Source organism: Schistocerca nitens, chromosome 5 (assembly GCF_023898315.1).
Source record: "Schistocerca nitens isolate TAMUIC-IGC-003100 chromosome 5, iqSchNite1.1, whole genome shotgun sequence".
NCBI classification, from domain to species: Eukaryota; Metazoa; Arthropoda; class Insecta; order Orthoptera; family Acrididae; genus Schistocerca; species Schistocerca nitens.
Window position 1 is genome coordinate 790,197,642 of NC_064618.1, and position 25,766 is coordinate 790,223,407.

Genomic DNA, 25,766 nt, shown 5'->3' on the forward strand with positions numbered 1-25,766 from the left:
CTCATTTCTTAGAAAAACTCCAACTGGGTGTAGAGTACAACCACCTCTATTCCAGTGGTAACTTTGGATCTCATTTTGTATAACAAAGGAATAATTTTCACTGAAATCCATCACAATAATTGCTGTTTTGGGTGGTGGGTCTTCTTTCAATCTTTTAAAGGCTGCTGATTGGGATTTTGCTATAAACGAGTTCGGGGTGAGCTTTTCCAATGACCTAACCAATAAAGAAATGTAGTCTTCAACACTGATAGACTGTTTGATCATTTCTGCCCTGTCTGTGTTAACCCACTGACTGATTACAATTTCTTCTTCTAAATCATAATATTCACTTAGTTTTTCAGTTAAGCACTCTGTTAGTGCAGTATTTGCAGGACAGCTGTTGCAATGATGTAGCATGCAGTTTTGGTTTTCTGTGTTGCACACAAGCATCTTAATTAGGTCTTTATAAGATTCTTAAATTTTCACAGCATCCAGTAATAGTTTAACATTCTGGTGGATACTGCATACACATACAGTGTGTGTGCCTGCAGCACCAGCAAGGATACACCATTTAGGTCTCAAGAAACAAAATTTTGAAAATCCTACTTCTACCTCAGGATTCTCCTATTTGAAATAATAATAGAGTTCTCTCAAGTTACACAAAACGAGTCTTTTTTGCATGTACACATTTTCTTGAACACTTACTTTGTCTTTCGTTCCAGGTAGCACTCTGGAACTTTCATCCTTTTCATAAAAATCTGTTACAAGTCTTACTGTATTTTCAGAAAGAGTTTTACCTTTTTTTGGACCAGGAGTTTCCAAAATACCCTTTTCAGATTTTAGCTTTCTAGCTTGTCGCACCATGTACTCACTCACATTAAATTCTTTCATCACTTTATTTCGACTCCAAGAATCTGGAGCCAAGGTCAGAATCTGGATTTTTCTAGACCTCCCAACAGATGAAATCTTCTCTTTCATAAGAGAAATCATTACATCAAAATCCTTTGCTTTCTCAGCCACACTTTTATCTTCTTCGTCATCATCAGAACTTGGTGCATCATATTTTAATGCTTTTGAAACCGCCTTTTTTGCAGTCTTTTCAATACTGCTAACCTTCCTTTTAAAATAAGACCCTTTACTTTGTTCTGACAAGCCATGAATCTTTATCGGTGTTAAACCTAAATAATCAAGAGCAATGTTTGTTTGTACGAGGGATTCATTTCTGGATTCCAATGATTCTAATTCAACCATGACTTCATCATCTGTTTCACTTTCTTTGACTTCAACTCTTAATTTTTCCTCACAAAAGTTATGGCATGTTGAGCAAAGCTTTTGTCCGGGTTTTATGCTAATATTTTTTGTCAGTAATTGTTTAGAAAGATCCAAGCCTACACTTCTCAACGATTTTTTGATGGGCTTTTTGTGTTTTTTTAGTGGGTCTACACATGTTGTTTGATACTTTTCAAAAACATTTAAAAAGTAGTAGCTGTGGTGTGAACATATATTCTTAAATTCACACAGATTAATTCCAGATCGTAAGTGGATCAAATCTTTTTCTTCCTCACTCAATTCTGATACCGGTTGTAACTTTTTTGAAGGTGTGTAGGTTGTTTGGAAACAGTCAGATTTTTTAAATAACCCTACACTACAGGTTTGAATATCTGACATACTGATTTCACTTTTGGTCTGATTACTGTTCTGGTTACTTTTATAGGATATTGGAAAAGAATCTCTGTAAACTAAGTAACAGTACTTACTGAGAGTTTGAATAAACTTAATAAAATACTATCCAAGCACTATTTAACACTGTAATAATTTTTTACTTCAAAACACAGGAGTAACAAAACAAAATCCAAGTGTACATTGCTACTCCAAGAAGACAAAAACTTATTTTCGGTGTCTAAGTCACTTGGTATTTTTTGTTTTTAAAATATAATTAATATTATTTTAAAAATTAGATAACTATTAAACAGGTTAAAAAGCCAACATAATTTTTCTTTTATCTAATAGCCTATACAATTAAGAGTATTTTAAAACAAATTTGAGCTTTCTATCAGGTCTGAGACTCTAGATATTGCAGTTTTTGTAAAACTAAACATCCGTTAGCTAAAAAAAAAAAAAAAAAATTGTAAATTTTTTTTAATTTGGAAGATTTTAATATATCTTTATGGTAATTTTTTTTTAACATTTAGATATAATACACAAACTTATTCCAAAATTTCATACTGATATATTGAGTATTCTTTAATATACAAATTTTTTTAGTTGTGAGGACACGTTAAGTTACAATTTCCGACTGCTGAAACAACGCCAAATCTAAAAACTTTAAAAATTTATTGAAAAAGAACTATAAGAGATAGAGCAAAAAAAATTTACAAGTGCTTTCAGGATGATAAAAGAAGTAATTGTACCAAGTTTCATCAAAATCTGACATGGTTGGTGTCAAGGCCTGGGTGACTTGACATGGAATGACCCAATATCAAGTTTACAATGGAAGTGGAGAAGGGCAGCTGTTTATAATTTTTGGATGTTTCGGTCAGTCCAAAAATGGATGGATCATTAGGGCATTCCCTTCACCATATGCCTAAACGTATTGATCTGTATTTGCAGGCATTTAGCTGCCACCACCCATCACAAATTATGAGCATCCTTCAAACATTAGTGCACCAGACACATGCTGTGTCTGATTGAGACAGAAGAAAGAAGATGGAACACCTATAGTCAACGTGAAAATATAGTGGATATTCTCCACATTAGATTAGCACAGCTTTAAGCAAGAAGAAACACGATCACCCACAAGACAAAGAGGAGAAGGGCCGCTTCAGATCCAGGGCATTCCTCCCTTACATTGTCAATATTTCATCAAAATTAGGCAGAACATTAAGGAAATGTCATGTCAGAGTAGTCTTCCACCCAACTACGGATACCAGTGCTCTTCTTGGTTTGGCAAAGAATGGTCTGGGGTTGCGGAGGGCTGGAATCTACAGTATACCTTGCCAGTGCGGCAAAGCCTATATTGGTCAGACAGTGTGCACAGTGCATGAAAGATGTGTTGAACATGATTGTCACACTTGCCTTTCGCAGCCCAGTAAGTCAGCCATAGCTAAGCATTTTATCTTTACATTCTCTGGATTATTCTGCCAAGGAGATTTTGGCCTCAAAAAGATCCTTCTGGGATTCAATTAATAAGGAATTTGTGAGAATCCATTTATGGCAAGATCTTATTAATCATGACGATCGCTTTCAACTGGATAAGGCATGGGACCTGGTGATTTCTGTATCTTCAGAAAGAAAACATTTTGTGACCAATGACACTGCTAGCAGAAAACATTTGAAAAAATTAAATGATTTGTTATCTAGTTTGTCAGGACAATTTTTCTTCCTTGCCTTATGTGGTGTACAAAATTTCCAACTCTTCATTAAATCCATTGTAAGTGATTTGTGGGAGTGGTGGAATATAATATCTTCCAACAGTCAATAACGGTAAAGTAATTTTATAATTGACAACAGTGGAGAATTTAGGATGGAATAATGACAGTATTGTGAATCTGAACCCAAACAGAAAAGTTTCCTTATCCCTATCCAAAACCCAGTACTGTTCTTACGTTGTTGCCTAGCTCATGGAATCCCCACAAATGGCCGTACCATAAAATTACTCATCACCAGAAGCAACTCCTCCTTCCACAGTGTTCTCTGTCTGTTCAAATTCTGCCAGTCCATAGCCCTCAGCTACCAAGCCCTCCAAAACCATGTAAATCAGGCCCAAACCTCATAGCAGTACGTCCTCTCCATCTGTAAAATCTCCTGCTGTGCAATCCCTAATTCCTGCATCCCATCTCTCATACTGAAACTCTTGCCCTCCAGGAGCTAGAGCAGCAAGCACAGTGCTACCTCAAAAAACTCCAACTGGTTCACCACCTTGGACTACCACTATCTGTGACCTCTACAACAACCTCCAAATGTCTCCAGCATCCCCTGATAGCAACAAACCCAGCCTCACTGACCTACTATTATACCATACCGTTAGAACCTCCTACTCACCACCATACAGAACCCAAACCATAAACAGACTCAAAAACAGTAATAAATCTTCCTCCAAAAGCCTTAGACTGACTGAAGTATCAGACCTTACCAAAGGCCCTTACCTTTTTTCCCCACTTACAAATTCAATCATTCTGAACCTGTTAAAGACCTCTTCATCATCCGGTTCCTACAATGGAAAACTTTTTGCCACCACCCCTACCAATTAAACTCAACCTAGAGCCAATATTGATCCATGATCTACTCAATTCACTCCTCCATCCAGCTGTGATCACCCCCACCGCCATCCAAATCACTCCCTGTTAACTTTCCAGAATTTCTTAACCTCAAACCTTGCCTCACCATCATTTCCCATATCCCTTAACATGCAAACTAACCTTTCATCCACTGAAAGAACCACTATCCACCATCTTAAAACTGATCCCAACTTCATAATCCTACCTGCTGACAAAGGCTCCACCGCTGTTGTTTTAAACTGCAGATATTACCTGATGGAGGGGCTCGGCAGCTGTCAGATTCGTCCACCTGCAACTAGCTACAGTGACCCCATTTCAAAAAGCCAACAGGATCTCCAGTCTCTCCTTAATAGGCCATTCCAGAATGCGTCCCCTGAGTCCCTCTCCCTCTTACCTATTTCCACTTACCTCTACCTCCACCTCCACCTCTCCCCTCTTCACTCTCCCCTCCCCCTCCCCTCTTCACTGTCCCCTCCCCCTCCCTTCTCCCCTCTACCTCTTTTCTCTACCTCTCCCTCTCCAGCTCCCCCCCCCCCCCTCACTCCTACCACTCGCCACACTCCTACCTTCTGCATGCTTCCTAGTTCTTAAACCCAATCGATTACAATGCCCCATTGTGCCTGGCTACTGTGACCCCACTGAGAGAATCTCTGCTCTGACCCATACCTTCAGCCTATTACCGTCCCCATTTGAGATAATCTCTGCTCTGACCAACACCTTCAGCCTGTTACCCTCCTATATAAAAGACAGAAACCATTTCTTCCTCTGACTCTCTGGAGTTTCTATTCTTTTACCACACAACACCTTGCTTGTCACTACACCAACATCCATAATGCCCATGATTATGCCATTATTGAGCACCAACATTCCCAGTGCCTGACTCTCTTCAAACGTACAAGCTCCTTTCTGGTCATCATGACCAAATATATCCTCACTCACAATTACTTTGCATTTGCAGGCATGACGTACAAACAAATCCGTGGTAACAATCATATGCCAACTTACCCATAAGTCATCTTGAGGAATCCTTCCTAACCACCCAGAGTCCCAAACCCGTCATCTGTTTCAGTTAGTGAAGACATCTTCATGAACCGAATTGAGGGTGAGGACACCTATCCACATTCCTCGAGAACCTCAAACCCTCTCTCAAATTTGCTTCACCTGGTCCTCCTCAACCCATCAAGCCACCTTTGTGTTAACCTTCACCTCAGATATGGCCAAATCAGTACCTCCATCCATATCAAACCTACCTCCACTTTGACAGCTGCCAGGCATTCCATACCATGAAGTCCCTTCCTATAGCCATCCATAGCCATTGCATTTGTAGTACAAACAGTCCCTCCCCAAATATAACAAGGGTCTCATTCAGGCATTCACAGATCAAAATTACCCTTCAGACCTTGTACAGAAGCAGATCGCCAGTGCCTTGTCTCTCCAGTCATCACCTCCCACATTCCCACCATCCAGACACAAAGGAGGGCACTTGTGACTCAGTACCCCCGGGACTGGAGCAACTGAGTCACGTTCTCCACCAGGGTTTCGACTACCACTCATTGTGCACTGAAATGAGGAATATCCTACCCTGTATGCTTGCCGCCCCTCTCACAATGGTATTCTGGTGCCCACCAAACCTATGCAATATCCTTGTCCATCAGTACTCCAATCCTGCTCGTAATCCCATGCCTCGTGGCTCATATCCCAGCAATAGATCTAGATGTAATACCTGTCCCATACATCCTCCCACCACCACCTACTCTAGTCTGGTCAGAGGCATCACCTGTCCCATCAAAGGTAGAGCTACCTGTGAAAGCAGTCATGTGGTCTAAAAACTAATCTACAACCACTGCACTGCTTTCTGTATGGGCATGATGTCCTGCATCCACATGAATGGCTACTGACAAACTGTGGGTAAGAGACAGCTGGACCACCCAGTTGCTGAACATGTAAACAACAAAATTTGCTTCACGTCAGTGACTGCTTCACAGCCTGCACCATCTGGATCCTTTCTGCCAACACCACATTTTCTGAATTGAGCAGGTGGGAACTCTCCCCGCAGCATATCATATATTCCCATAACCCCTTTGGTGTCAACCTTTGTTAGTCTCTGCCTTTCACCCACCTATCCCTTTCCCCACTCCCATTCCATCACTACACAGCCTTCTCTTCTACCAATGCACCTGCTGGTCTTTTTCTCTTCCTCTACTTCTTCCCCTCCCCTGCCTCGAGTGCACCCAGCAGCTGTACCCTGACCCCACCACTTCCCTGCATTCCACAAGCAGCACTACACCTTCCCCCATCGCTGTGCTATTATCCCCTCCCCCAACCCAGCCTTCTCCTTACTCCCATCAGGCACAGTTGCTGTTCACAGTCAGACCTCAGCAGTGAGAGACAGTGGTCAGGTGCATGAGTTGTGTGTGTGTGTCTGTGTGTGTGTGTGTGTGTGTGTGTGTGTGTGTTTTCCCCGTTTGAAGAAGGCCTTTTGGCAAAACTTTCAAATGTATAGCTGGTTTTTTGTCATACCCCTCTGCAGCTCGACGTCTCTTTTATAACTAACAGCTTTATGTCAATGTAATCCAAAGAAATGTAACACTTCAACTGCGTACAGCCTCTCTGTGAAATCATACTGTCATAATATCTCTTTAGAACATTGATTATAAAAACAAACAGTGTGAGTGATGATAGGCATATGTGTGATATTCTGTGTAATGGAGGAGGCACAATCCTTGTAAGTAGACATCAGCATATCAAACAAAAAATTACAAGATTTAATTTGTCTGATTCCAATTCCATTATGACCTCAAAAAGACAGTGAAAGATAGACAGAAAATCCTATATCCAAATGTCACAAAAAATATTTATGTGAAGAAATGCGCTATGCTCTTGAAAATGAGAATAAATACTTCAAATGTATTGTGCTGAGCATGAAAAACTCAGTAACTGGTGCTATTTTTCATTATTTAAATCATGAATGACACACTTACGGGCTTTGCGAAAACATCATTTATGTTGAATGAAGTTAAATGTGTGACTTTTGTTAATGCATGTGTCTGCAAACACTTGGTAAGTAAAAGTACTTTTTATCTCTGTTGATATTCCACGTAGTAATACAAGTTGAGTTGGGGGCATCCTAGGAGAGTTACACAAACTACCTGAGAACAGCCAGAGCAGTTACTTTTAAAATTTCACAATCATATTCATTTTTCAGTGTTTTATCTGGTAGTGCCATAGTTCTCTGCTTATTATTGCACCATGAAAGATATTTGTGTATTCTCAGACATTTGATGAGTAATATTTCATTAGATTACAGCATTCGAGAAAAATGCAATAATGATGATGGGCAGGTAACATTGTCAAACTCATTTTATGGAAGTCTTTAAGCAACATACAAAACATTTCATTCTATTTACACCACAGTGAATCAAATAATGACAACCTTATGAACGTGATGTTTGGAACCTGCAGAAAGCTATATATTCGACACAAGACACAAGATGAACATCCAAAAACATCCACTTCAGGCCTTTCATCCTATCAATGGTACCTGGAATAGGTGTGCCAGTATTATCCGTAGGATAGTAGGGCCATGGTTGATTGCTTGCAACACAATCAAATTTATTCTCATATGATAACTAAGGCAAAAACAAACTCATCAACCACTATACAGATAGCCACTGATCATCCAAAAAATGATGACTATACACAAAATGCCATGTTGGTACACCTTTGGCATGAAAAACAGCTGCAATTCATTATGATGTAGATGCTAAAAGTTGTGATGTGCAGTCAAAAATAGATGCTGCAAAATGACCACACAAAAATAATATAATTTCCATAGATTATAACCAGATGGTTAGTATGTTCATGACCTTGCACTTTCGATATTCGATATGGGTTTGAAGTCATTGGTACTACATCAGTTAGAATTCATTGTAATGCTCCTTAAATTCGCATTGTGATTTTTCAGTTTCTCTTTTTCATAAGTAAATAATCCACAGGTGTAATGCCAGTTATTAATATCCAAATAGCACAATATTACAGCAATTGATCCCATCCATTCCCACAGAGGCACATCGACGAGTCAACTGACACAGCATCCGGGATTTGGAGACCATCCCCACTCCATGACAAGAGTCACTGTGGTGGCAGCAATGGCTTCATTAATCCTAGGGTTCAGTTCCTTGTGTTTGTTGAAAATTTTTGCTCTTGGTCCTAATTAAATCGAGAGCAAAGTTTTCTTTGAGGGGACATTCTACAAGCTTTTAGTAGAGATTGCAACGGGCAACCTCAACTTGCTGCTTCGGAGTATGTCAACAACACATTCAACACATTCATAATAGGGCTACCTGGAACAGAAGAGCTGCACAGATTCCTTGTGAATCTCAGCTCCATTCACCTGAATGTCAGATTGATGATAAAGATGCAATTGGATGGTGATCTGAATGTATTGGTGAAGAGGAAGGCAGACGGACCTTTGGGTCACAATATAAATACATCAAAAAAGTTTTGTATCACCCCTGCTTCCAGAACTCCTGAAGATAGATGTTGACTGTGGATATTGTATCACAGACACAGTTCATTTGACTGTTCAGAGATGTCACTAAACCCACCCAAATATGTAAACAACCATGCATGAGTATTGCCTATTAGATGGAGGGGGTCCAACAGCTGATCAGTTCCAGTCATTACACCAGGAAGGAGGTACACGGCTCTTGTTGTCTGTATTTCAACCATGCCTAGATGGTCAATCCGCAGTTCGATCGCATCCGCTTTGTTACTTTGTGGCAGGAAGGGCTCTCGACAAGGGAAATGTTCAGGCGTCTCGGAGTGAACCAAAGCAATGTTGTTCGGACATGGAGGAGATATAGAGAGACAGGAACAGTCGATGACATGCCTCGCTCAGGCCACCCAAGGGCTACTACTGAAGTGGATGACCACTGCCTACGGATTATGGCTCGGAGGAACCCTGACAGCAATGCCACCATGTTGAATAATGCTTTTCGTGCAGCCACAGGATGTTGTGTTATGATTCAAACTGTGCGTAATGGGCTGCATGATGCGCTACTTCACTCCCAACATCCATTGCGAGGTCCATTTTTGCAACCATGACACCATGTAGCGCCGTACAGATGGGCTCAACAACATGCCGAATGGACCGCTCAGGATTGGCATCACATTCTCTTCACCGATGAGTGTCGCATATGCCTTCAACCAGACAATCGTCGGAGACGTGTTCGGGGGCAACCCGGTCAGGCTGAACACCTTAGACACACTGTCCAGCAATTGTAGCAAGATGGAGGTTCCTTGCTAGTTTTGGGTGGCATTATGTGGGGCTGATGTATACCACTGGTGGTCATGGAAGGCGCCATAACAGCTGTACGATACGTGAATGCCATCCTCCGACAGATAGTGCAGCCATATCAGCAGCATATTGGTGAGGCATTCATCTTCATGGGTGACAATTCACACCCCCATTGTGCATGTCTTGTGAATGGCTTCCTCCAGGATAATGACATCGCTCAACTAGAGTGGCCAGTATGTTCTCCAGACATGAACTCTATTGAACATTCCTGGGATGGATTGAAAAGGGCTTTTTAAGGACAATGTGACCCACCAACCACTCTGAGGGATCTACGCCGAATTGCCGTTGAGGAGTGGGACAATCTGGACCAACAGTGCCTTGACGAACTAGTGGATAGTATGTCATGACAAATACAGGCATGCATTAATGCAAGGGGACATGCTACTAGGTATTAGCGGTACCGGTGTGTACAGCAGTTTCAATCACCACCTCTGAAGGGCTCACTCTATGGTGGTACAACATGCAGTGTGTGGTTTTCATGAGCAGTAAAAAAGGCAGAAATGATGTTTATTTTGATCTCTATACCAATTTTTTGTACAGGTTGCGGAACTCTCAGAACTGAGGTGATGCAAAACTTTTTTTGATGTGTGTGTATTGCAATAAGACTCTCACAGATTGTACCTGTATGTTCAGAGCTGCAATCAGCTGGCACAGAGAACTGGTGTACTTAAAAACATAGTACATTCTGTGTACCAAAAAAAATCTCGACTAAAAATTAGAACACTTGAAGACAGCCTACAAGAAAATGGCTACATTGGAAGGCAAATTCAGTGGTCACTACATATAACAGCTACTTCACTATTGTCAAAGACTGTGGAGGAACAGGAACTAAGTGATGCCACTATATTTGTGCCATACACTGGGCATTATCGAGTGAAGCAGGATGCCTTGTCCAGAAACAAAATATTAAGACTATGTTCTGCCTACCCACTAAGGCATGAGCACTACAACAGAGTGTCATGGACGATCTTCCATTTCACAAAACTAGAGTATATGAGATGCTACCCAGTGTGCCAAATCATACATTGGATAGATCATATGTACTATGAAAGATCACCCATCAGTGGTGTCATCATATGATACAGCCCAGTGGTTCACTTGTCTCAGAACATTGCCCTTCCAAAATACATGATGTGGGTTATGAATGCATCAGTCCTGGCTTCCACATCTCATTACTTGAACTGCATTGTTAAGGAATCTATTGAAATTTGAACCAGGGACTAACTTATCAACAATGACATTGGTTAGAACTTCAGTAAAGCTTGAAACCATGCTCTCTTTTAATTGGGACCAGTAAAAAAAATTTTCAACAAACGTGGGAACTGACTCTTTGAACAAGCTGAGCTTCTGCTGCCACCGTGCAATGCATGTCATAGTGAGCAGGCTGCATGCAGAATTCCGGATACTACAGCAGTCAAAATGCTGACACGCCTGTAGGAAGACTTGCAGATGGGACACAGGGTGGGAGTTATGTGGCATAGGGGTATAAGAACCCTCGAACCACAAGGTGGTCAGTTCATCAGCCACCTGAATCAATAAGTGTAATTTTGCCACCACCTGCCTATTTACATTGTTCAGTGAATATATGTATTAAACACTCTCTGTAAAGATGAGTTGTCGTCACCATCTTCAGGCATTTGACACACACCCACATACCTAGATAAATCCCATTTCTAGACATTCCATCATCAACTCTGTGAATCTCTGCTTAGGAGATGCGTAATGATGATGAAGTCAAAAATCATCTTAAAACAGCTAAGTTCAGTTATGTAGTCAAGAACAACAACAACAATAATAATAATAAGAATAAAAGTATGGCGAGATCAACAGGGTCACACACTTTAAGTACCTAGGTGAAGTTCCCGAACTGACATGAAATGAGAAAATTGCCCAGAACACTAGGTTATTGAAAATGAAGAGAGCCTGATCCAAAACTCTGGGTATTTATAACAAAGAAATGTCTCTCCACCTGCACCAAAATTCGTCACTACAATACTATAATCAAACCTTAGGTGCTCTACGCCAGTGAGACACTGATGTTACACACAAAGGCCGACCTTCAGAACATTCTCACACAGGAAAGAAAAACCATTAGGAAAATTATTGGGCCAAGACTCACAGATGGTGGATATAGGCTTCACTCCAGGGACACCACAGAGAAGTTCAACATTAGAAAGAAGCGACTAAAATTTTATGACACGTAAGCAGACTCCCACAGACCAGACTCACCAACTGAATCCTCAGGTACATCCAGAGAATCAAGACCACTACCCCTTGGATGACCCAAGTCAAAATTGATCTGGAAAGAGCTCAGATAGATTCAGGGGACGTCATGGACAAAGAAGTCTATAGACACAAGGTGAACAAGTGGGAAGTGATGTCAGTTAAAACAGCACCTAAAGCCCAAAGGCCAAAGTGGACAGAAGAAAGGAAGAGAGCCTTTAGTGAACGAATGAAGGAGTACTGGAAGAACAGGAAGAACAAATAGTCATAAATTTTTCGTGTGGTCTGATAAAAGGCCTGTAACGTGTGTAATAATAATAATAATAATAATAATAATAATAATAATTGCTGCTTGTGGTAGAGACACATCTTCCCAGTGACATATAAAAAGAGAATATTTATTGTTAAAATCTTATTTTAATCTACATTTCCTTCAGTGCACTCTCTCCAGCATTCACACCTTTGTGCTAACATTAGTCTAAAAATTTCTGTAACCCTATGTGAGAAATTGCCTTCATCTGTTGCCTCACATTGTGGATCAGTTCTCTAAATGTTGTCCTTTCTGTCTTGTTTTTAGCCATAAGAGCCAGTAGAAGTTGATAGTATGTTGAATCTTAAACTTAAGTAAAAGTGTTGATAAAACAATTTTATATCATTTTCAGTGGTTACTGACTTATGAGCAGGGATGTTTCCTTAAAATTCATGGTTTCTTCCTTGTAATATCATCTTGTTGGCAGCTGAAGACATTCTTATAGATATCTGGCCTTTGAACATGAATATCAAAATATATTTGTGTCTTCTGTAATACTCTTGTCTTGTTCGTGTCTTACCTGGGGAATTTTAAAAATAAAAGTAAGCTGATATTACTTCTTCTTAATGTCTTTTTCTGTACCACAGGCCACTATTTCAATAGTACCAAAAGTTCTAAACCTTAAGGGACACTATTTACTATTCACTGCTTTCAATTTAGTTTCATTTCTGCGGGGTTGTTTGTTAATTTGGCTGGCTATTCTCCATTGTGAAGATGCTCACATGCCTTTAACACCATAATATTTTGATTTCTCTGATAGAATTCAGCTATTACCACATTCAAAGGCATTAGCAAGGTCACTGAAACTGCCAACAGGATAACTTTTCTTGTTTAGTTCTACCAAAACAGAGTAAAACCATATATTGCTTTCTACAGAGAGAACCGTACTGAGCAGTTGAACACCTGCTTTTTCTTACTATGTTCTTGTTACTCTTGTTGGGAATATTATTGGGGGAACAAAACAGGGTGGTACATCAGTATGCCTGTGTGTCCCAAATCACTGTTATCTGAGCTGGAGTCACCACATACAAAAACTTCCAGTGTTGGTGTTGTTGTGGTCTTAAGTCCATGCTGGTCTGTCCTGTGGAATGCTCTTCAGTACTTGAGAGCACTTCCTTTAATTGCATTTGAGGTTTAAAAAACTTCTCATTCAGGCCTGTACACAATGGGAACTTGAGTCTTTTACGTGATCTTCCAGGTTTTCTCAGTGCAGTTGATTAATAGTGTGCTTCTGGGTGTTCTGCCAAGTTGTTGTTTATATTTTCTGCATAATGTTTTGATGACTGATCGAGCTATCTTCTTCAGGTGCTGCGAGTTTTGCTGTTATGAGTACTTGCTGCCTGGGCTCCAACCAGACTGTGAGCTATTGCTGCTCACAGGCCACTATTTATAGCAGCATTCAATCCTTGATGCCCATTACACTCTTTCATGTAATGTTAAAGAAAATCTAGGTCTCTGAAAGTTAGGTGTGCATCACATTCCACATGAATGTGGCATGTTTGACATATGGTAGCCTATCAGAATAGTCAAGGAGAAATGCTAGGAACATCGATGTCGTACCTCACTAAAACAACGAAGCAAATCAGCTGTTGCAAAGCACTGCCTTGAATATAATCATGAAATGAAATATGTTGAGACCAGTACCATGGTGCAAATGCCAAGTTTCTGGTACTGCATAATTAAGGTGTGCATCAAAATAAAGATCTCAGAAAATGTAATAAACAGGGCTGGCAGTTTCAGTTTAAATAATGCTTGTGGTTCAGCACTCAGTTTATTAAAATCTCACCTGCCATCACATCCGCCAGAGTTGGAAAACTCGGAGAGAATTTGAATTTCAAGGAATACCAGTGCGAGCTCTGAAAAGCAAAGGAGCATCAACAATGCTTCACCCAGAGCATGTCTTTATTACTCAAAGAGTGACACATCTTCACATTTGTTTTGAGGAATTTCTCAGTGATGTGCCCTATGATGCCATTCTCAGTTGTAATGTTGAGTTTATGGTCACCCTCTCCTCCCCAATAATCACTGCATGATCTTCTTTATCAAGATATTTCCCCAGGGAGCTTAAATTACAGGTTAAAAATGCCATTTGCTTTGTATCACTACCAATGGAGTTATGTATTGGTTCTGACATTCTCCTCATGACTGCCCGCTAACATAAGGACTGCCTAGGTATTTTTAATTACTTCTGGTGTGCTCCTGCTGAAACAGCCCTTTTAAACAAAGGCCTAAAATGTAATTTAAAGCTTACTCTAAATGATGTAAACATCAAATGCATAATAGCCGATGTTGAAATTGCAATGAAATGTTCCCATTTGAATATCAGTTGTTCGCAAAATTAGCTTAGAAACACAAAAGTAAAAGTAAAAGAGATAATAAATGCCAAATAGTTAAAAAAAATTTAATGTCAAGCTTACAATTAATAAAGCAATTGTAACAATGCCAGATAAATGTAATATGGTGGTCCTTGTTAATGAAAGTGGTTATATATCAAAGGCTTTAATGTTTTTCAGTGGAAATGGCACTTCCGAAATTAACAAAGATCCAACTCCAAAATTTCTAAATACAGTTAAAAGACTGATTGATGATAATAGTTTCCTTGTTTTACCGATAGAAAAATCTTCGTTAAAGACAATGAACCAGCAGTTACCTAAATTAAGATCCCAATTAAAGCTACATAAGCCTAATATGTCAATTTGTCCAATTGTTAGCAATATGAACGTCCATTGAACAACCTAAAGAAAAAACTGAATGATATTTTGAAAGCTTTTTAGGTTTTTAAAGAGAATTTTATAACAAAGAACAGCTATGAATTGGCACAGTAAATCTACAACGTTGAAATTCCTGACAATGCAAGATTTGTCTCATTAGGCAGTATGAACCTGTAAACTAACATCCAGTTAGTCAGTTAGTTCGTGTTCCATTGATTAATCTCATGGCAACTTTTATGATGTGGAACGTGTCAAGTGCATAAGAAATGCACACATGAATGAAGGCTTAATTTAAATTAAAATTTTTATTACCTACCCCATTTCCTTAAATGGCACAAAATGCATATATTATACCTATAGATTTATTTATTCCTGTTCAAGAATTTGTCTGTGGTATAGAAGGAGTTGTCAAGAGGTATGATTTCAGTTTATTTTTAAAACTGTTACTGCTATCTGTCAGATGTTTTACATCATTTGGTAATTTATGGAAAAGTTTTACAGCTACGTATTTTACCCCTTTCTGTGCCAAAGATAGGTTAAGTAGAGGAAAGTGTAAGTCTTCCTTACTTCTGGTATTATAATCATGAATGTCACTGTTCTTTTTAAACCGGTCCTTGTTGTTGAGAACAAATTTCATTATTGAGTAAATGTACTGTGGGGCTGTTCTAAGAATTCCTAATCTTTTAAAGAGATGCCTACAAGATGTGCGACTATGAGCCCCATACATTATTCTAACCACTTTCTTTTGAGCAGTGAATACTTTTTGCCTAAGTGTTGAGTTAACCCAAAATATTATTCCGTATGACATCAGAGAGTGAAAGTATGCAAAGTATGTTTGCTTGCTAATTTCTATAGCATCAAAATTCGCAATTATTCTGATTGCAAAAGTTGCTGAACCTAGTCACTTTAGGATGAACCTAGTCACTTTAGGAGATCCAAAATATAAATTTTCCAGTTCATGTTCCAGTCACTGAAACAATAGCCATTATTAAAAATAATTTACTTCAAAATAAGATTATTAGTACAGAAGAAATAACAGAGTTCATTGAGTTACTTGAATGTGCTGTTGCTTTCAACTACATGTCATTCAATGGCAAAATCTATTACCAGAAAGATGGATTAGCAGTGGGCAATTCACTAGCAGGTACCATAGTTGACATCTTTGTTAATCATGCAGAATTGCAATTTTTCAAAGATAATCCACAGATCATGAATAAAATTTTACATTATAAAAGATACATTGATGATACTCCATTGCTATATAAAAGTTCCACAGAGGAGCTGGACTCACTGACATTTTAAATAATGTTCAGTCTGATATGGCTTGTGCAATAGAACATGAAAACAACAAAACCATTAACTTGTTCGGTCTAACTGTTTCACATTGCAGCATAAGTTTTGTTTTACCATTTACAGGAAGCCGACTGCCACTGATGTAATTATTAAAGCAAATTCATGTCATACGGCTAAATACAGAAAAGCCTTTATAAGATCAATAAGTTACAGAATAGTTAAATTATGTCTGGAACCAGATGCTATCCAAAACAAACTAAATACTGTAAAGCAGTTTGCCGAAGCTAACTCAGAAGGATGTATAACAAATAGTTTGAAAGTTAAAGAATTGTTGCTTAACACATTAGAAGAGATAAAAATTTATACTCACTACAAAAATAAACCCTCATGCATACTCAATGAGCAGCTAGACTTCAGAGAAAAATATTTCCATAATCTTTTTGAAACTTACTATAGAATGGTTCTGCCCTTGTGTTCCTCTTTTATTCTTTCTTTTATTTTTTATGGCATCGTTTCATGTTTGTAATAAACTGTGTGCAATTAATTTTAATCTCTTTCTTTAAAAAAAAAAAAAATCCTGACTCTTAATAGGCCCAGTTTGTCTTAAGTGCCACCCTTCATGCTGCATGATGATTTTGCTGTAAGCTAACTAAAGGACCCTATTTTACTTCTGTTCATATTTATTCCACATTTATTTCTCTAAGTAACAATTGTAACATCGTGATCACTGCTATTTTATGGACGTTTTGTGAGTGTTGACAACTGCAGTCACAGTATCTTTTAACTTTTGACTGATTATGTATTTGTTTTACATTTATGAGTGCTTAGATGGGTCCTTAGTGTATTGTATCATAATGACAATAACTTGTGTTTCTTTACTTCCAACATTTTGCATGCCTATTTCGTGGAGTAATTGTAAACAGACATGTTCAGTCTTGGTTTAAACATCAGTTTTCTTATGCTCATTGTTTTATGTGTGTGATTGCCTCGATGCATTGGTGAGATTTTGTGCCGTTGTTCTTTTGATGTAACTAATAAACACATCAAAAAAAGTTTTGCATCACCCTGTTTCCCAGAATGCCTGAAGATAGACATTGACTGTGGATACTGTATCACAGATGCAGTCCCTTTGACTGTTCAGAGATGCCACTAAATCCACCCAAAGATGTAAACAACCATGCAGGAGCAGCGCCTATTTGATGGAGGGGGTCCGATAGCTGATCAGTTCCAGTCATTCCACTAGGAAGGATGTACATGGCTCGTGTTGTCTGTAGTTCAACCATGCCTAGACGGTAAACACCGCAGTTTGGTTGCATCTGCATTGTTACTTTGTGCCAGAAAGGGGTCTCAACAAGGGAAGTCTCCAAGTGTCTCGGAGTGAATCAAAGTGATGTTGTTCGGACATGGAGCAGATACAGAGAGACAGGAACTGTCGATAACATGCCTCACTCAGGCCACCCAAGGGCTACTACTGAAGTGGATGACTGCTACCTGTGGATTATGGCTCAGAGGAACCCTGACAGCACTGCCACCATTTTGCATAATCCTTTCGTGCTGCCACAGGATGTAATGTTACAACTCAAACTGTGCGGAATGGGCTGCATGATGCGCAACTTCACTCCCGACGTCCATTGTGAGGTCCATCTTCGCAACAACGACACCATGCAGCACGGTACAGATGGGCCCAGCAGCATGCCGAATGGACTGCTCAGGATTGGCATCATGTTCTCTTCACTGATGAGTGTCGCATATCCCTTCAACCAGACAATCATCGCAGACATGTTTGGAGGCAACCCGGTCAATCTGAATGCCTTAGACACACTGTACAGCGAGTGCAGCTAGGTGGAGGTTCCCTGCTGTTTTGGGGTGGCATTATGTGGGGCTGACGTACGCCGCTGGTGGTCAAGGTAGGCACCATAACGGCTGTACGATTCGTGAATGCCATTCTCTGACCGATAGTTAAACCATATCGGCAGCATATTGACGAGGCATTTGTCTTCATGGATGACAATTTGTGACCCCATCGTGCACATCTAGTGCATGACATCCTCTAGGATAATGACATTGCTCGTATAGAGTGGCCAGTGTGTTCTCCAGACATGAAACCTATTGAAGATGCATGGGATGGATTGAAAAGAGCTTTTTATGGACGACATTACCCACAAAATATTCTGAGGGATCTAAGCCGATTCACCATTGAGGAGTGGAACAATCTGGACCCACAGTGCCTTGATGAACTGGTGGATAATATGCCACAACGAATACAGGTATGCATCAATGCAAGAGGATGTGCTATTGGGTATTAGAGGTACCAGTGTGTATAGCAATCTGGACCACCACCTCTGAAGGTCTTGATGTGTGGTCGTGCAAAATGCAATGTGTGGTTTAAATGAGCAATAAATTTCCTGTACAGGTTCGTGAACTCTTGGAACCGAGGTGATGCAAAACTTTTTTTGATATGTGTATTTTTTCATGCTTTAGGTATCATGTATCCTACTTTACTTGTTACCATGTTGTTTACTTTGTGAAAGTCATCTAGAGGATCTGACACATAGCGCGACACTAATCATACTTGCACAACAATATTTTGTAAAAACAAGTCACTGTTGCAACTTTGCAATCTGCATCTGTGAAACGTGAATTCCATGTGTCGATGATAAGCGACGGTGTCAGTCAAGCTGTATTTCCACTGCCACTATGATCTAGGAGGAATATGCAATACCTGGCATGCATTTCTACATGTCGATCTGCATGCAGTATGTTTTTGACATCCAGCTGTGGTCACAGCTCTGAAATCCTCTTTTGCTGGAAGGTGCACATCAATATGGCCATGTCATCTCCATGGGGACCAGTATCATTGCTTAACCACAATTTTTGCTGCTATACCATGTATAAGTGTGCAGTAAATCCCCACAGATGGCTGTCGGTGTTCTCACAACTGATTATGATTAGTTCCCTCTTTTTTACACATATTTTTATCACATACTGATGAAATACTGTTTACAGCAGTTACTTTATATAATATAAGGGGGCCAGCTGGTGTGGCCGAGCGGTTCTAGGCCCTTCAGTCTGGAACCACACGACTGCAATGGTCGCAGGTTCAAATCCTGCCTCGGGCAAGGCTGTGTGTGATGTCCTTAGGTTAGTTAGGTTTAAGTAGTTCTAAGTTCTAGGGGACTTGTGACCTCAGATGTCCCATAGTGCTCAGAGCCATTTGAACCATTTTATAATATAAGGAACCTATTTCTTCTAATATAAGACACCTATTTCTTCACTTGTTATTAGTTTTTTATGTAATCATTCTGTACATACCTTATTGTAACAACTGTTTTACATCCTGTATGCCTGATTGGCTATCGCTGATGTAATTCAGTGTAGAGCGGGTGGAGCATCATGTATTTAAATAACAGCTGCATTGCTCTCCTTAACAGTTGACATTCGTGGAATTCATAACATCTGATCCATTCACTGCCACTGCCCACCACCATGGGTATAATTTACTCTTTTTATTATTTATTATATAAGATCTTTAACCACAAAAATTAAGGTTTCTTGTGTTCAAGACTTTATGTTCATTTTAAGGAAAGACCCTTCCTCCACATGAAAGTGAAAATGGAATACCATATCTGTTATATTTGTAATTTTTATAAAAGCATGATTTTAGGTTTGCAGTTCATGTACCCACACGTTATGCAAACTTAAATAAATATTTGTTCTTCAAGTCAGGGGAAGTGGGGTGGAGGGGGGGGTGGCAGCAGCAGAGATATTTTCTTTTTTTCCCCAAGGGCATCAGGAGTCCTAAATATGACCTGATTATAACTGAGGCATTTCATGTAAGCTCGTGTTACGCTTGCATGCTATATGATAATGTACAAAATTATGGTATATTAATAATTTTTACTTATGGACCGTCTGACAGCAACTGAATAAAACACAATTTTAGTGCCATACGCGTTTCGCCTTTATTTTCTGCAAGGCATCATCAGTGGCCTGGAATATGTACATATGTTAGCTATTTTATTTACATTTTTGTCATTGTGCCTATAGGTTATAAACAGTTCTGGTGGTTGGTATTTCCTATTAAGTAGTAATGTTTTGAACTGTACTAACAGGTTGCGTAGACAATTTCCTACATATTACGCTCCTGTTGCATTTTTGGTGTTGTTCTTCTTCTTATGAACGCCAATTTGCGGTTTTTCCCTCCATTCCACAATTTTATGCACTGAACGCTTGTTTTAAAACAATGTTTTGGTTTCTGTTGCCGACTGTCAAATGTTTTTGCCAAAGATCGAATGTCATTGCCAAACTTATGAGTGTAACTATTGAAGTATCTGTGGTCTGTTCGTGTATGCATTTGTGTGTGTGTGTGTGTGTGTGTGTGTGTGTTTTGGTGTGATATATATTTTTTTGTGCTGTGTGTGTGTGTGTGTGTGTGTGTGTGTGTGTGTATTTTGGTGTTTATATATTGCTGTGTGTGTGTGTGTGTGTGTGTGTGTCCAGATGATGTGGGGAAGAGTTTTCTTCTCCTTTTTTTTTTTTTTTTTTTTTTTTTTTTTTTTTTTTTTTTTACTAAGTGTAGTAGGGAGCCTGTGCTGATGTGTGTTTGTTCATTTATCACATGTTTGTTTTCTGCTATGGCTTTCTGGATGTGGAAATTTTCTTGCATTTGTATAAGATGTTTGTCATGGTTGCTTATTCTCATTATTTTCATTTCTTGTTCCCTGTTTGTAGGATGATGGTTGTAGTGTTTTAAATGCTCTGCAAATGTGGAATGGTTTGTTTCATACTTCCAACATCTGATATGTTCTTTGTATCTTGTTTGAAAATTCCTGCATGTCATGCCTATGTATACTGCATCACAACTTTGACATTCAAGTTTATATATTCCTGATTGTTGGAATTTGTCTCTCTTGGTAGCTGGCTGGCTTAGATGTGATTGAAGGGTTTGCCCAGGCTTATATGCTATTTTGAAGCCCTGTCTCTTTAGGATGTTTGCAACTCTGTGTGTTAGTTTATGTGTGTAGATCATGGTGTACCATCTGTCAGACGGTCCATAAGTAAAAATTATTAATATACCGTAATATTACACGCAACTGAGGAAGACAGGACTATAAAAGTTGAAGATGTACAAAATTGTTAATACTTCTGTGTTCATGATATTTTTAGATTTTTCTTTCATGTTACTTACTGAATATTACTGTGTTGTTAAACACAGGTTTACGCTTCACTAGCTGCAAGAGTGCCAAAGATCGCACTGGAATGTCTGTAACTTTAGAACAATGCCAGATTCTTGTCACGGATTATGATTTGGCAGAACATGAATTCCGCAGAGCTTTGGACTGCATGAGGAGGTCAGTACGTATGCATACATAGTGTTGCCTGTAATTGCAGTTATGATTCAAAAGAAAGTAATAAGAAGTGACTTAGTATAGATAGTAGTATGAATCTGTGCTAATTGACACTGTTTGATTACCACAAATTCATACAGTTCATGTGAATTTTACTCACATTATGTCATTTTACACTGAAAATCCATACCATAGATAGTACTTCGAACATATCAAGATTTTTATGTAAGGAAAAGTAATACAGTTGTGCTGTACATATATTGAAACTGTATGAATGTGCAAAACAAGAAGAGAAATAACAGGCCTAGCATTCAGGCAAAGAGACTATTTGTAGCACATGGATAGAAGTCAGCTGGGAAATTTTCATTTTTCAGTTATTCACAGCTACTCACAATATCTGAAGAATAATATCTGTAGATTTGATTATTATATAGGCACTTGGAGTATTGAAACGAATTCTTTTCTCAAATGATGATTTGTGATTATGTTCAATTTCGTACACTATTAATGCAGCCAAGTGCTAATCCATGCAGTGGCCTCATTCAGGTTTAAAAACCAGAAAATTTCAACCTATCACAATCAACACGGAATATCGTAGCAACTGTGTTTTCAGCCAAAAATATGTTTATGATGGGTTCCATGGAGCTAGTAACTTCAGAAGTGTATCAGCTCTCACTTTTGAAATGTACTGTCCAGTGCAAATAATACAACATGCTGAGTTATTGATTTGCCTTGTGCCACTGTAATTAATATCTGTGCACTATTGTGAACATTGCCCAACTGCAGCTGCGTATTTCCTGAATGCCTGATCTCACACTTCATTTTATCATCTTCTCTTACATCTCATCAGATTAGTTACTTATCATTTTGAGGTTTATGTTAATTTTTGACACAAAGGCAAAAGAATTCCATGCAGAAGCTTAAAAAAGCGTTTTCTATTATATCAAAACTGCTTGTACAATGAAGGTGCTTACAAATAAAAATGATTATTAGTACATAAGTATGTGTATAAGTCACAGAACAAATTATTAGCATACATCTTTTGAAATCCTAACAGTGTTTTTCAAGCACTTTCAATACACCATATCTCATAGCTATAGTTTGTAATAAATGACTGAAAGGTAATCCATTTTTCTGTGCCCTTTTTAAGGCAGCCATTGGTGTTATATGTTAGGTACCATAATTCATATAGAAACACAATGCACTTAGCTTATGTGTGATTTTATAAATGTGTTTGCTGACATCTTTCTGCCTCTGACAACATACAGGATATGACCTACCAAAATCAGTTGTTTACATGTTGATAGTATATGGCCCAAGAATATTTGTGGGTTTCCTGGATTTGTAGAACCAACTTAATCATTAACTCACACAATAACGAGGAAGAGGGGGATGGGTGAAGGGAAATTTGTGCACACCTTTTCGAAGTATTGTAATCTGGTCTGGTACTTTATGTTTTAAAATTTTGAAAAAAATTTTTGTTTTTAATTACTTCTTATATCAGATTCTGCAACTGTTTTAAATTTCTCAGTAAAACTTAATGCTACAATTTAAGTCTTAGTGGTGAATGTGACTTTAACAAGAGCAGGAATTGTCTGCTGGGGGAGCGACTCTTAAAACAAAGTTTTTGAAAACAAACAATGGAAAACCCAGGATGGAATAATGACAGTATTATGAAAAGGATAGATTGCTACTCACCATATAGCGGATATGTGGAGTAGCAGATAGGAACAACAAAAGGACTGTCAAACAATAAGTGTTTGGCCAAAAAGGCTTTCATCCAAATTAGACAAAACACCCACAACCACCCACCCCCGCGTGTGCACGCCCCCCCCCCCCCCCCCACACACACACGCACACCCCTGATCACAGTGTCTGGATGCCGAGACCAACCAGAAACTGTGGCAATGTGTGTGTGAGTTGTGTGTGTGTGTGTGTGTGTGTGTGTGTGTGTGTGTGAGAGAGAGAGAGAGAGAGAGAGAGAGAGAGAGAGAGAGAGAGAGTGCTAATTTGGATGGAGATAATATGGAAAACTTATATTGGTGTGACGTAAAGTACATATTCTATTTCCGGTATGGTATGTTACACTCTTATAGAAAGGCCCTATAACAGACCGTATTGCAAGACGTTTCCCAAGACAGAAAGTTAAAGATGTGTTTTGAACTAGCTAGAAGTGGACTAATACACAAAGTAAGTGCATGTAAGGACAAGTACAGTAATGCAGAAGTATATAAAATGAATTTCCAAAATTGTCAATGCACGTACACTGACCAAATTGGGAGAGCGTTTAAAATATGTTACAAGGAACATTGCAGTTTAAATTCAAATCGCACAGCATTGGATGAACAGTTGAGAACAAATAAACATACATTAGGTGAGATTTAAGATAGCATGAAAATTATCCACACTGTGGATAAAGGCCCTCCGTTAAATGTTTTGAAAGGGTTGGAAATTTTTGTTGAAAACTAGAAAAGTCCACAAAATTTATTAAACGAACAAAACTAATTTAAGTTACACGGGTTATTTGACAAAGTGCTGTAGATAAGCAACCAAAATATAATGCCTGCCATATTATCCTAACAGTGATATTTTTATAAACAATAATTTTGGACACCTGTTTGTAAAGACATTTTTAAGTATGTATATTTTATAATATATGTTGAAAGATACTTTAATTTTTACAGATGTATTTTTTGAAAGATCAGCAATATGTACAGATATGACATGTCTATACACACATCTGTAAAAGAGGCAGTTAAAATGTAAATTTCATTTTCTATAGTTGTAAATTATATTTGGATACACACCATGGACATTACAAATACTGTTTTACAGTCAATTTAATCTGTGTTGCTGTCAGTGTCATCATGTAATTACTATAGTGCAGCCAGTTTAATCTTTAGTGCTGTCAGCTAACTTTAAAAATAAGTCACGATACTGGAAATGAATATGTACTTTACGCAACGTAAGTGTAAGTTTTCCATTTTATCTCAATTTGTATCTTTTACAGCGTATATTCTGATGATGCTCTTATTCATTTAAAGAGTGTAATTGGTAAATAAAAAATAGTAACAGCGACTCGTGGCTGTTTACAAAAACTTAGTGAATATGACTTTTCGCAACAAATGTCATATTCATAATTTCAGGTTCAGGACCCTTCTTACACATCCATATAATTTTAAAAAGTATGTTCTGAATAAAAATCATTGACAGTTAATGAAATTTGTATTTTTTTAAAATTTTTTTCAGTGTTCATAAAGTATCCCTCCACTTGGTGTAAACATTACTGAAAACGCGTTGATGATAAGATTGTGCTAAAAGATAATTTCAGGTTCTTTACCCGACTTATATATCAGAACCTATTTAAAATGTATGTTGTTAATAAAATTTAAAGACATTTAATGATTTTTTGTGGGCACAAAAGTACACTCCTCTCTCCCAATGGTATTATGTGTTATGGAAAATGCATTGGTATTCTAGGGTTAATGGTGTAGGAAAGTTCTTGTAGAATGTAAGTACTTCATCATTAAAGGAGACCACTCACCAAAAAGCAGAAACATTGGGCTGTCAATAAACTTTCCTCCCGAACAGGCCACGAAGGCCCAAAGATACTGACCAGCCGCCGTGTCATCCTCAGCCCACAGGCGCCACTGGATGAGGATATGGAGGGTCATGTGGTCAGCACACCGCTCTCCCGGCCATATGTCAGTTTCAGAGACGGGAGACACAACTTCTCAATCAAGTAACTCCTCAGTTTGCCTCACAAGGGCTGAGTGCACCCTGCTTGCCAACAGCGCTCGGCAGACCGGATGGTCTCTGCTAGCCCACCCCAGCGCTTAACTTCGGTGATCTGACAGGAACCAGTGTTATCCCTGCAGCAAGGCCGTTGGCAGGCTGTCAGTAGGCACACACAAAAGAAGAAAAATTTTGCTATCATTTGACAAGTTAGGGTAAACACACACACACACACACACCTATTATACCAATACATGGTGCTGCACTGTGTGTGTGTGTGTGTGTGTGTGTGTGTGTGTTGGTGTGTGTGTGTGAGAGAGAGAGAGAGAGAGAGAGAGAATTTGTGTACTCCAGCACATCAAAGGATAACTGTAAAAGCTGGTAAGTTTTCTCCCTTTTGTGTGTGCTTATCGACAAATCAGACTTTTTGGTGAGTGGTCTCCTTTAATCCTAAAAGAATTTACAACTTTATCATTACTATTATTATTCAAAGCAAGGCTTTATAATTTTAATGTTTAAAAATGTTTGAAG

At 38.7% G+C, this 25,766-nt stretch overlaps 1 protein-coding gene across 2 annotated transcripts in view; it reads left to right on the forward strand.

Moving 5' to 3' along the window:
* Positions 1-25,766, forward strand: part of LOC126259671 (inositol polyphosphate-4-phosphatase type I A) — a 272,253-nt gene that overhangs the window by 245,792 nt on the left and 695 nt on the right. For both annotated transcript variants that reach the window (XM_049956616.1, XM_049956617.1), the window contains one exon: positions 21,368-21,503. In XM_049956616.1, coding sequence (XP_049812573.1) covers positions 21,368-21,503 — 136 coding nt within the window. The remainder of the gene's footprint in view (positions 1-21,367; positions 21,504-25,766) is intronic.